The sequence below is a fragment of the Suricata suricatta genome, chromosome 17 (genome assembly GCF_006229205.1).
Source record: "Suricata suricatta isolate VVHF042 chromosome 17, meerkat_22Aug2017_6uvM2_HiC, whole genome shotgun sequence".
NCBI lineage: Eukaryota > Metazoa > Chordata > Mammalia > Carnivora > Herpestidae > Suricata > Suricata suricatta.
In genome coordinates, this window is record NC_043716.1 from 28,927,967 (window position 1) to 28,938,726 (window position 10,760).

Below are 10,760 nucleotides of genomic sequence, written 5' to 3' on the forward strand. Positions count from 1 at the left end.
TGGTAGGAGAAGGCTATTCTCTGCTTCTCTGATTAAGCTTCAGGTTTGGGGGGAGGGCAGGCACTATATCCCAGGGTCTCAGAGATATGACCTCACTCCCCTCCTCCAGTTATAGCCTGGACCCCATACTGCTCCTGCTTTTCCTTAAACTGTAGAAATTTTTCCTTCTAGTCTCTTCCCTCAGCAGATTTTCATCAATGCCTTAAAGGCAGTGACATTTGTTGTCCTTCCTCGCACAGAGTCAGGCTTTTGCTTTGCAGTGAGAGAAGAGAGGAGGGTCTCAGTAGAGTTTTATGATCCTCTGTCACTGGCTGCTATTCCCTTTCCCCAAATTGGAACCTTCAGAGATTCTTTAATAGGACCCTTTCCAATCTTTTCTATGAGCACCCAATGGAGCTCATGGAGAAAACACCTGAAGGGAAGGAAAAATTCCAGTCTCTATAGCCCTGCAGGTGCTTCGCAATCTCTCATTGGGGTCCAGGTGCATCTTCCTGAGGGAAGCCAGTGCTAGTATTCTTCTATCACTGCTGACATAGGCCTTTCCTGGCATTTTTGGGCCAGCTGGTTGTCCTGCAGGCTCAGTGCTCCTATAGTTTCAAGAAGTGGCAGGAAGTTGTCTGGCTTTATTTTTATGCTAAGGTTGAGAATGATTTTCTTTTTAGCTCTCTAGATCTTCTAGTAAAAACATGCAGGTAAGCACTTTTAATGCTTATCTATAAATCAATTCTTTGAGGCATAAAATAGTACCCCTCTTTTATAATTAAGGAAATGGGTACAGAATAGTCCCGTGTCCTCAAGGGTAACAAAAAAGCAGACGACGCAATGTAGAAATTAAAGTAGACATAGCAAGGAGTTGCTTGGATTCATGACCAAAGGGCAGTCACAATTATATTCTTCTTGGTAGAGACCAGTGTAGACAGTTAGTGACCTAACTAATGAGATATCCCCAAACACCATCCTAAGGCACCGCACAAGTCCCTAAAAAGTAGATACACACTGAAGAAACGGATGGGAACTGAATTGACTTTCTTTTTATTCTTTTTGTGTGTGTGCGTGCCAAGTGGTAGAATATATACTCTAACAAGAAATTGAGTGATATAAAAATAGATAAATTATAGTTCTTGCCAACCAATTCTCTCAACCAGGATTCTTACCTGTTAAACTTTTGCTTATTGCATTTCAACCATGCTTCAGGCATCCAGCTAAGTAATTACATATGTTATTTAATCCTCTCAACAAACCTATAAGATAGATCCTATTTTGAGAAAGAGAGAAAGCATACATCCATGCCCATGGGAGCAGGGAAGGGACAGAGAGGTGGGGACAAAGAGAATCTCAAGTATGCTCCATGCTTCAGTGCAGAGCCACACATGGGGCTCAATCCACCAACCATGAGATCATGACTCAAGGTGAAATCAAGAGTTGGATGGCCAACCCATTGAGTCACCCAGGTGCCTTTAAGATAGATCCTATTACCATCTTTATTTCAAGGATGGAGAGACCATAGCTTGGTCAGGTTAAAAGAGTTACAAGATTGCACAGCCAGTAAGTGGCAGGGTTTATAAACACAAAGTTTATACTCTTAACCAACAGAACTTAATAATTATACAGAGCCAGAGATGGGTATGCTTTTCTTTCTGAAGTCTAAAGTATAAAAACGTGTTCCCTAAGATACTGTATTACATTCTAAAATACAATGACATCTTCTATAGCATTTTACCTTCTCTGACCTGCTTGGAAACAAAATCATCACTCCAAATAGTACTCTTTTAGATAAAATTATTGGGTCACAAAATTAGATGAAATTACTGAGTCACAAACAAACGACTTAGAGGTGTCTGTTATACTCAGTGTGGTTGAATATCATAGCTATATGGATTTTGAGATCATCTAGCTCAGAGGTTCTGTAGACCAGTGGAATCAGTATCATCTGGGAAACAGATAGAAATGCAAAGTCTCTGGCCTAATTCCAGACCTACTGAGTCATCAACTCTGGTAGTGGAAGCCATCAGTCTGGTTTTAATAAGCCCTCTAGCTGATTCTGATGTATAATAAAGTTTGAGAACTACTGTTCTAATTCGATGTTGTGCTTAAAATATTTGAGATCTACTGTGTGCCAGAATCTGTATGTAGCAAGGGATGAGCTTGGAAAGACTCATAAGAGCCAGAACAAGTTAAAGCATTTGAGCTGTAACCTGTGCATAAAGAGGGGAGAGCATAAGTTAAGCCAGAGAAAGATGTAATTTGATTGGCATTTTATTATTCATTCAATGTACTTATCCATTCACCCACCAAATTATTTATTGAGTACCTATAAAGTATAACACTCTGAGCTATGAACCTGAGATATCACTCTATCAATAGGATTGGGTGACCAAGTATAACAGCATCAGAGGGTAATAAGAAGGCTATTATAATACATTAATGGAAGATAACAAGAGCCTAAAGGACATTGCAGTGTGGGAGTAGACTGACTAGGAGATAGTTGGAATATTACATGAGTTTCTCTAAAGCTTCCATCTGTATCCGTTTTGGTATAAGAAGATGGGATAAGGCTAAAATGACCCTTAGTTTACCAATTTAGGCAAATGGATAGAGTAAAATGATAACATTAGCTAGACTGGAACTATAGAAAGAGGAATACATGGGATGATGTGACTAAATACTACATTGTATTAGAGTTTCATCAACTCACCTGCAACAAAATGATCTCTTATGGGCTGCACAGTGACTTGAGTCATTAGTCCAGAATGTAACTGAATCTACTGAAAATATTTTTAATGGCCAGCAAAAATTACCTTTACACTGAACTGAAATACTGACACTTTCTTTTTCTTTTCTCTCCTTTTCCCTTTTCTTTCTTTCTTTTTTGAAATACTGACTGACTGTTTGTAGCTTCTGCTCACTGGTCTTATTTTAATTAGTAATTCAGAATAAATCCAATTTGGAGAGTCTCTGTAGCTGAATTTTCAGAGGAATGTCTGTAAATAAAAGTTTTTATATCTAATCCTATTGGCTGTAACTATCATGTGTCTTCATTTCTGAGGGTCTGCAATTTGGCAATGATTCTTCACATCCTAATTGTCCCCATTTCCAGTAAGTTCTTCCTAACAGTCGTAATGATTAAAAAGTGAATATTTATATGTTTCAGTATAGTTTGCTGTTCAGGAATTCTAGAATTATCTCTTTTTGAAAAGTAGGTCAATCTATTCTGTAGATATTTTATAAATGTCTCTTTTTCTCAAGCTTAAAATTAACAAGCAAACACACAAACACAAAAACAAAATCTTGTGCTTACCTTCACTGAAAGCTGTTTCTTCATCTTTTGACTTCCTAACATACATTTCTCTTAAGTTTTTATTCAGACCCAGAGGTCTGTGTCTGACTGACTCAAAAATATCATTACCACAATTATTTTTCTTACAAACAGCACAGTGGAGACCTCAAGGCACCAATTATCCTTCTATCTCTAACATCATTTTTACTGGACTGGTCCTCCCTGGGCTAGAGTAAAATCAACAGCTAAAGGTCTGCCCTTCACTTTCTCTGAGATCTATGGGTTGTTCTAAGTTTAAAGGCCAATTTTTGCTATCTCACTGTTTTGGAGACAACTGATAATATTCAATAAAATACACATCCGAAAACACCTTACTTCTACTACTTTTTCTTCTTTTTAAAACAAGCATTATTCCCTGATATTAATATGGAAACATACTAATAGAAGAAAGTTTGCAAAATGATGAAAAGCATGAAGATATATAACAAGATTGTCCATAATCCCACCACCAAGAGAAACAACTACTATATTTTCTTATATTTCTTTCCTGAATTTCTTCAATGCATATGTTCTTACAGTTAAGACCAGATGCCTTTGTATTTCCTGCTTTGTATCTTCATATGACACTGTATTTTTGCATGCCGATTAGAATTATTTTCCAACATTACTTTTAATAGTCAAAAAATAATCCATCACACAAATATGGCATATTCTAGCTTAATAATTCCTAAATCTTGGTCATTTGGTTAGTTTCTGGTGTTTGGGCTATCATGAATACCCCTGCAGCAAAAATCTTGGTACATGAAGTTTGTCTACCTTTTGGATGGGAAAGTACAGATTTCTACATATGGAATTTCTGATCCAAAGGACATAAACTTTTTTTAAAAGTTTTTATTTATTTTTGAGAGACAGTGAGAGAGAGCATGCACACACAAGTAGGGAGGTAGTAGAGAGAAAGGGAGTAAGAGAGAGAGAATCCTAAGCAGGCTCTGCACTATCAGCACAGAGCCTGATGTGGGACCCCAAGGGGCCCAAACTCATGAACTCTGAGATCATGACCTGAGCCATAACCAGGAGTCAGATGCTCAAGGACTGAGCCCCTCTTCCCGAAAAGTCCCCCAGAGCCCCCTTTTTTTTTCTATACATTTTTACAAAGTTAGGATTGTGCTACATATGCATGTACCTGTTTTGTGTTTTTCATTTAACATTACATTGATATTTTTCTATTTTACTTACAAGTTCTCCAAATGTTGGACATTTCCTTTTCAATAACATTTTTATGAAGATCTGCATGCATAAATTGGTTACATCTTTATTATTGTTGTAAGATAAAAAATAACAGCAGTAGAATCACTGAGAAAAGGGGTCTGAACTTATTGCACATATTGTTGTATTGCATTCTCCTTGTTTTATTTTTAGTTTTATGATCACTGAAGAAACCAGACATTTTTTTCATGAATTTTTGGTGTATACTTTCCCTTTCTGAAATGACTTTTACTCCAATTAAAACATGGTTCCTTGTTGTCAGAACACATAAAACACACACATTCTTTTTAACAACTATGTAGCCATGTAACCTTTTGTACGGATATAATTGATTTAACCATGCTGCTAGGGATTGACATTTGTTTCTCTCAAGTACTGCTACAATATAGATACATTTACGTGTGTGTGTGTGTGTGTGTGTGTGTGTGTGCGTGCATATACACATATTTTTTTAAAGTAACTTTTTTTTAATGTTTTATTTATTTTTGATACAGAGAGAGACAGAGCATGAGAGGGGGAGGAGTAGAGAGGGGAGACACAGAACTGGAAGCAGGCTCCGGGCTCTGAGCTAGCTGTCAGCACAGAGCCTGACGCGGGGCTCGAACCCACGAACGTGAGATCTGACCTGAGCCGAAATCGGAGGCCTAACCGACTGAGCCACCCAGGCACCCCACACATGTATTTTTTAACATTCCTGCTAATTAATGTTCCTAGAAGTGGGGTTGCTTATCAAAAGTAATCAGAGGGGCACCTGGGTAGCTCAGTCAGTTAAGTGTCTGAATTCAGGTCATGATCTCATGGTCCATGAGTTTGAGCCCTCCGTCAGGCTCTGTGCTGACAGCTCAGGGCCTGGAGCCTGCTTCAGATTCTGTGTCTCCTCTCTCTCTCTTCCCCTCCCCCACTTGTACTCTGTCTCTCTCTCTCTATCTCTCTTAAAAATAAATAAACATTAAAAAATTTTAAAGCAATCAGAAGCCTTATGTGTTTGTAATTTTGATAGATAATTGGCGAGTTGTCCTCTGAAAGAGCAACGAAACACAGTCTGACCAAGAGTCCCTGGGAGTAGCAGTTTCCCACACACTCACTAGCACAGAATATTATGATGGTTTAAACAATTCCCATTTAAATAATAATAATTCTAATAAAACTAGTTGTTATAATTTCTACTTCTTTAATCACTGATTTTTTTTCTTTTCCCATGTCCACTGTCCTTTTACATTTCTTTATCTGTTAATGGCTTGATTTTGCCTATTTTGGTAACTTTTTATTATTTCACACTGATTTTTTAAGAGCTCTCAAATACACACATGCAAGTCCTCAGTCTGTTGCTTTTTAAAAGAAATGTAGGGGCACCTGGGTGGCTCAGTCAGTTGAGCATCCAACTTCAGCTCAGGTCATGATCTCAAGGTTCATGGGTTCAAGCCCCACATCGGACTCACTGCTGTCAGCCGAGCCACAAATAAGACATTTGATGATTTATAAAATTTGTGATAGAGTGGCCTTTAATGTATTGGGTAACAGTGGAATGCTAAATTAATCTTGACTCTAGTTTTAAATATTTTTAAACCACAGGACATACATTTGGTAGGCTCTTGTTCTTATGCCACTGTACCCATAAAGGCATAAAAGTTTAAAACTGGAAAGTGTTAATCTTATTCCACTGATATCCTTTGCTCCCTATTTCAAAGATGAGGAGACTGAGTGAGGGCCAGACTGGCTGAGTGGCTCACCCAAGTTCACACAGTTTTCGTGTGGTAGAACAAGACTAATGATTGTATTATAAAGTGGTCCTTACCCATTACAAGGACATCATCACTGCTCTACAATGAAGGGTGGAATAAGTAGATTTCTAAGGTCCCTTTCACTTTAAGATGTGGAAGGAGAAAACCAACTGAAACTGTTAGCTCAAGGCTTTATTAAAATCTTTAACGTGAGAACAACTTAAGAAGACTGTTATCCAGAAAACAAGGGGCTTAATGAGGCTATACAGAGATCACGGAAGGTCGAGGATTGTTCAGTTTTGTACCAAAAAATTTTCACCGTGGAAATGGAGATTGTCTCAGTCCTGTTACAAGATGCAGAAATAGCAAGACTAGGATTGCAATTTAGCAGTCTTTGTGGGTCAGTTTGTGTTTAGCAAGGGAGTTGCTAAAACAGGCGGGGCTAAGATCTGGCTCCAGTCAGTGGAAAATGTTCAGTCCTTCAGCACTTTTTATAATTAGAAGCACTCAGGACTGTGTTAGGTTATATAGCCAGTTACGTTAATTTCTCTCTCCCCTAGTAAAATGCAAGTAGCAGGAGGGCAGGATGGACGCATTTCCTAGGATTTCTGTGACAAGTCACCACAAACTCGGTGCTTAAAACAACAAAATCTGGCTCTCCCATGGGACCGGAGGCCAGAAGTCTAAAATCGAGATGCCGGCAGGTGGCTTCCCTCAGAAGGCTCTGAGGGGCGATCTGGTCCCGAGTGGTGGCCAGCGACCCTTGATGCTCCTCGGCTTACAGACGCATCAACTCAGTCTCGGCCTCCACCTTCACTGTGCCCTCTTTTCTCCGTGGGTCTGTGTGTCCGTTTTGGTCTCTTGGAAGGATACTCCCACTGGATTTAGGGCTTACCCTTACTTCGTTTGATCATATCTCAATTCTTACCTTAATTACATCTGCAAAGACTCTATTTCCAAATAAGGTCACCTCCTGGGGGTCTGGGTGGACATGAATGTTGTGGGGTCGAGGGGGAGGGGACACTATGCAACGAAAGACAGGAGTCCTGGGACCTAGGATGCAGTCTGGCAAATATCTGCTAAATGTTGAACAAAACTTAGTTGGGGCAGAATATTAGCTGCTCCCTGCACAGCATCTTGTCTGTGGGCCTCCTCAGATGGCCCACATCACTTGCTCACATCATCTGCTGGGCTTTATAGGCTTATGGATTCAGGACCCCTGTCCATCATGTTTAAAGTGCTGCTCGTTTTGTTCCAATGAAATAGGGAAAGAGGATGAGAAACAGTAGAGAGTGGGAAAGTACACCCAAGAACACAAGAGGATCCATATAAACCACAGCCAGCCAGCCTACATTTGGATCCTGGTTCTGTCAATAACGCACTGTGGGTCCCACCTACCTCAGTTTTTCCATTTGTAACTGAAGATAATAATACTGCCTAGTGCTTTGTTGTGAGGATTAAAGAAGTTGATACACACAGGTGCATAATCTAAAGGTTCAGAGCAAAATGCTAAAAAATGTTAGCTAATATTCAAATGTCTTGGTGCCCAAAGTCAAAAGTTTTTAACATTCCCAACCTCCAAAAATACAATAGACTTTGTTTATTAGACTTTGGGATAATATCACATACTTCAGCCAATTTTTACATTTTAAAGGAGCGCCACACCAACCTGCTTCCTTATAGTCATCTCTAAATTCAAAACAAAATTTTTATGCTAAATATTTAATCATTTTATAATCATATTTTAACTACTCTAGGAAAAAGTTTTTATATAAAGAAACCAAAGAGCGAATTGCTTGGATAACGTATCTGTATCTCCAGTTTTAAATTTTCACCTCCTAGATATTCCAGCATCTAACTTTTATTATTGTTGTTGTTATTGTTGTTGTTGTCTCTCATTCCCAATTTGCCAATTATTAGCTGTAGAAGCAATCTGGTGAAAGCTGAAAGGAAAAAGAGAGTAATACTTGCATACCAGGCATTCCATTAGACTGTTTGTTAACATTATTCATTTGACGCTATAAAGTGTGTAGTATTACTATCAGTTTGCAAACGAATAAATCAGGACTTAAAAATGTTCTTAGAACTTGCTCAAATTGTCCATATATTACATGATGAAGCTGTTCTTTGATAAAGTCTGAGTCAAAAATCTCTTATATTCATTACACAGTGCAATGTCCAGCAGTTATGATATAATTTATAGGTGCAATCACACACACACACCAGCATGTCTTTTTCCCTAGGATTTTGGCCCATTTGAATGCAACTCCTGTTGTGAAACTGATTTCAACCAGCTGCCTTATATTTAAATAAAGATAAGAAAAAACACATGGAAAGGTTAGAATACTAGCTTTGATAATATTTATTTTGCAGAGAAGATAATGCTCATTTGGGATTAGCACTTTTCCTCAAGGCAAAACTAAGCTATGTCCCTGTTCCAAAAGCCTTATCACATAAGCAGATTAATTTTAATAGGACACACGGCACATATTGTTATTATTATGCAAATATGTTTTGAATCACCACTTAAAGGGAAACAATCTAATTTTCTTCTCTCTCCCCTTCTTTTTAGTTTTCTCCATGCTGGAAATAAATGAGCTAATACTAAATATATGAAGGAATTAGAAAGAAGAGAAAACACAGAACCCTGTCTTTTTCAACCTTCCAGTTAGAAGAACCGAAGTATGGGACCAAAAATAGACAAAGAATATAACCAATATAAAATGGTTAAAGACTCACAAGTGATGGGAAAGCTGTCTATATATTTTGTCCTGTGGAAAAACTGCTTATATTTATTTCTTGAAGACTGTTAACGAGGGCAGACTAGAGACACTAGCTGAGATTTACTGAGATGCAGCGACCTGTTATTTATATACATATATTTGTATATGATGAAAACGCCTCCGGAATAAAATAGGCTGACTTTACAAAGTTGCCAATGTCCTGCCACAGAAAGTGCTCAAATAGAGGCTATGTCACCTCATTGTGAATGCCCCGGTGGGGGAGCAAATACCCTGTGAAGGTTATCTAAGACTGAAAAGGTCTCTGAATCTTTCCAAAGATCCTATAATTCATGCATCCTTGAGTATACAGCTAGCTGTCTGTACCATTTTTATTTTGTCACTTCATTTTCAACATCAGTCAACTGACTTCAGTGATTTGCTCCCCTCTACTATGAAACCTCTAATCAGGAAGCTGCAAAGTGCAGCCCACGTGCGCAGTCTGGCCGACCACCTGTTTTGGTACAACCTGCCAGCTAAGGATGGTTTTTACATTTTCAAATGATCAGAAAGAAACAAAAGAAGATGATTGTTTTGTGGCACGTAAAAATCATATGACATTCAGCATCGAGTGTCCCTAAATAAAGCTGCACTGGAATACAGCCACACTAGTGTGCTTATGTACTGCCTATGGCTGTTTCATGTGGTAACACAACTCAATAGTTGTAACAGATAGCAGACAGCCTGCAAAGCTGAAAATATTTATTATCTGGTCCTTTACCAAAACCTGTTTGCTGACCCTGCTTTAGAAAGTAAAATTCTGAGAGCAGGGGCTGTGGGCTCTGTTGCTTATTGCTGTAGCCCCAATATTTGGCAATAGTAGTTGCAGTGTTATGGTTGCTGAATGAATAAATGAATGCAGGATGATCATCTTTAGAGTTGATGAAAAGCCATTAAATATGCCTATACTTAATTTCTTCTAGAGACCCACAGGGATTTCTAAATAAAGCAGAACTACATCATATCTGAACAAAAGACTCAATCAGATCTAGTACTGAGGCATAGTGTCCCTGAATGGCATAATGTCTACCTTCCATTCTGATTGGTCTGAGCCATACCTCCCCAGTCATTAACAGTTTTGGAAATCACCCTGGACACACTGCAAGTTATTACCTTAAAAACGTATGACTTATTCAGACTTCGCTGAATTACCAAAATAACCTTTGTCTTTTCTTGCCTTAATCATTGGGCAAATCTAATGCTCTCTGGAGGAATAATTGTGGGGAATTATTCTCTCCTTTCAACACAGAGAGAAAGCCAGCTCAGCAGTATGCTGACGTTTATTGTAGGTTAGATGAGTGTCATCGCCTTGCTCCTCCCTCCACTCAAAGAGAACATTAATACACTAAGTCACATATTGTTGTTGTTTTTTTTAGTCTTCCAAACATCTCATCCACAACAGTGTTAGAACTGTGGCTTAGAATACTGAAGTCTGTTAAAGATGCACACACTGGTTCTCATCCCCCTCCCACATTTTTAAAAACACTATTAGCCACACAGTACTAATTATCCAGCTGGCGCTTCGTGCAGCAAAGAGTTTCCAAGTTGCTTCCCCATTTTGAAGGTGTCAGGAGAAAGGCTGGAGACTTGCATTCCCTCCTACAGCTTCGTGCTCTAATTAAAGCAATAAATACGGTTCCCTCCAAGGGAAAAGGAGGCAGGGAGGAAAGATCTCTTCCGATCCATTAGTCCCACAAGGTAGTTGTAGGGTTTATA

At 38.7% G+C, this 10,760-nt stretch overlaps 1 protein-coding gene across 1 annotated transcript in view; it reads right to left on the reverse strand.

Moving 5' to 3' along the window:
* Positions 1-8,165: 8,165 nt before the first annotated feature.
* Positions 8,166-10,760, reverse strand: part of PCTP (phosphatidylcholine transfer protein) — a 136,126-nt gene continuing 133,531 nt past the window's right edge. Inside the window, exon 6 of the mRNA XM_029928583.1 lies at positions 8,166-8,207. Coding sequence (XP_029784443.1) covers positions 8,181-8,207 — 27 coding nt within the window. The 3' untranslated portion in view covers positions 8,166-8,180. The remainder of the gene's footprint in view (positions 8,208-10,760) is intronic.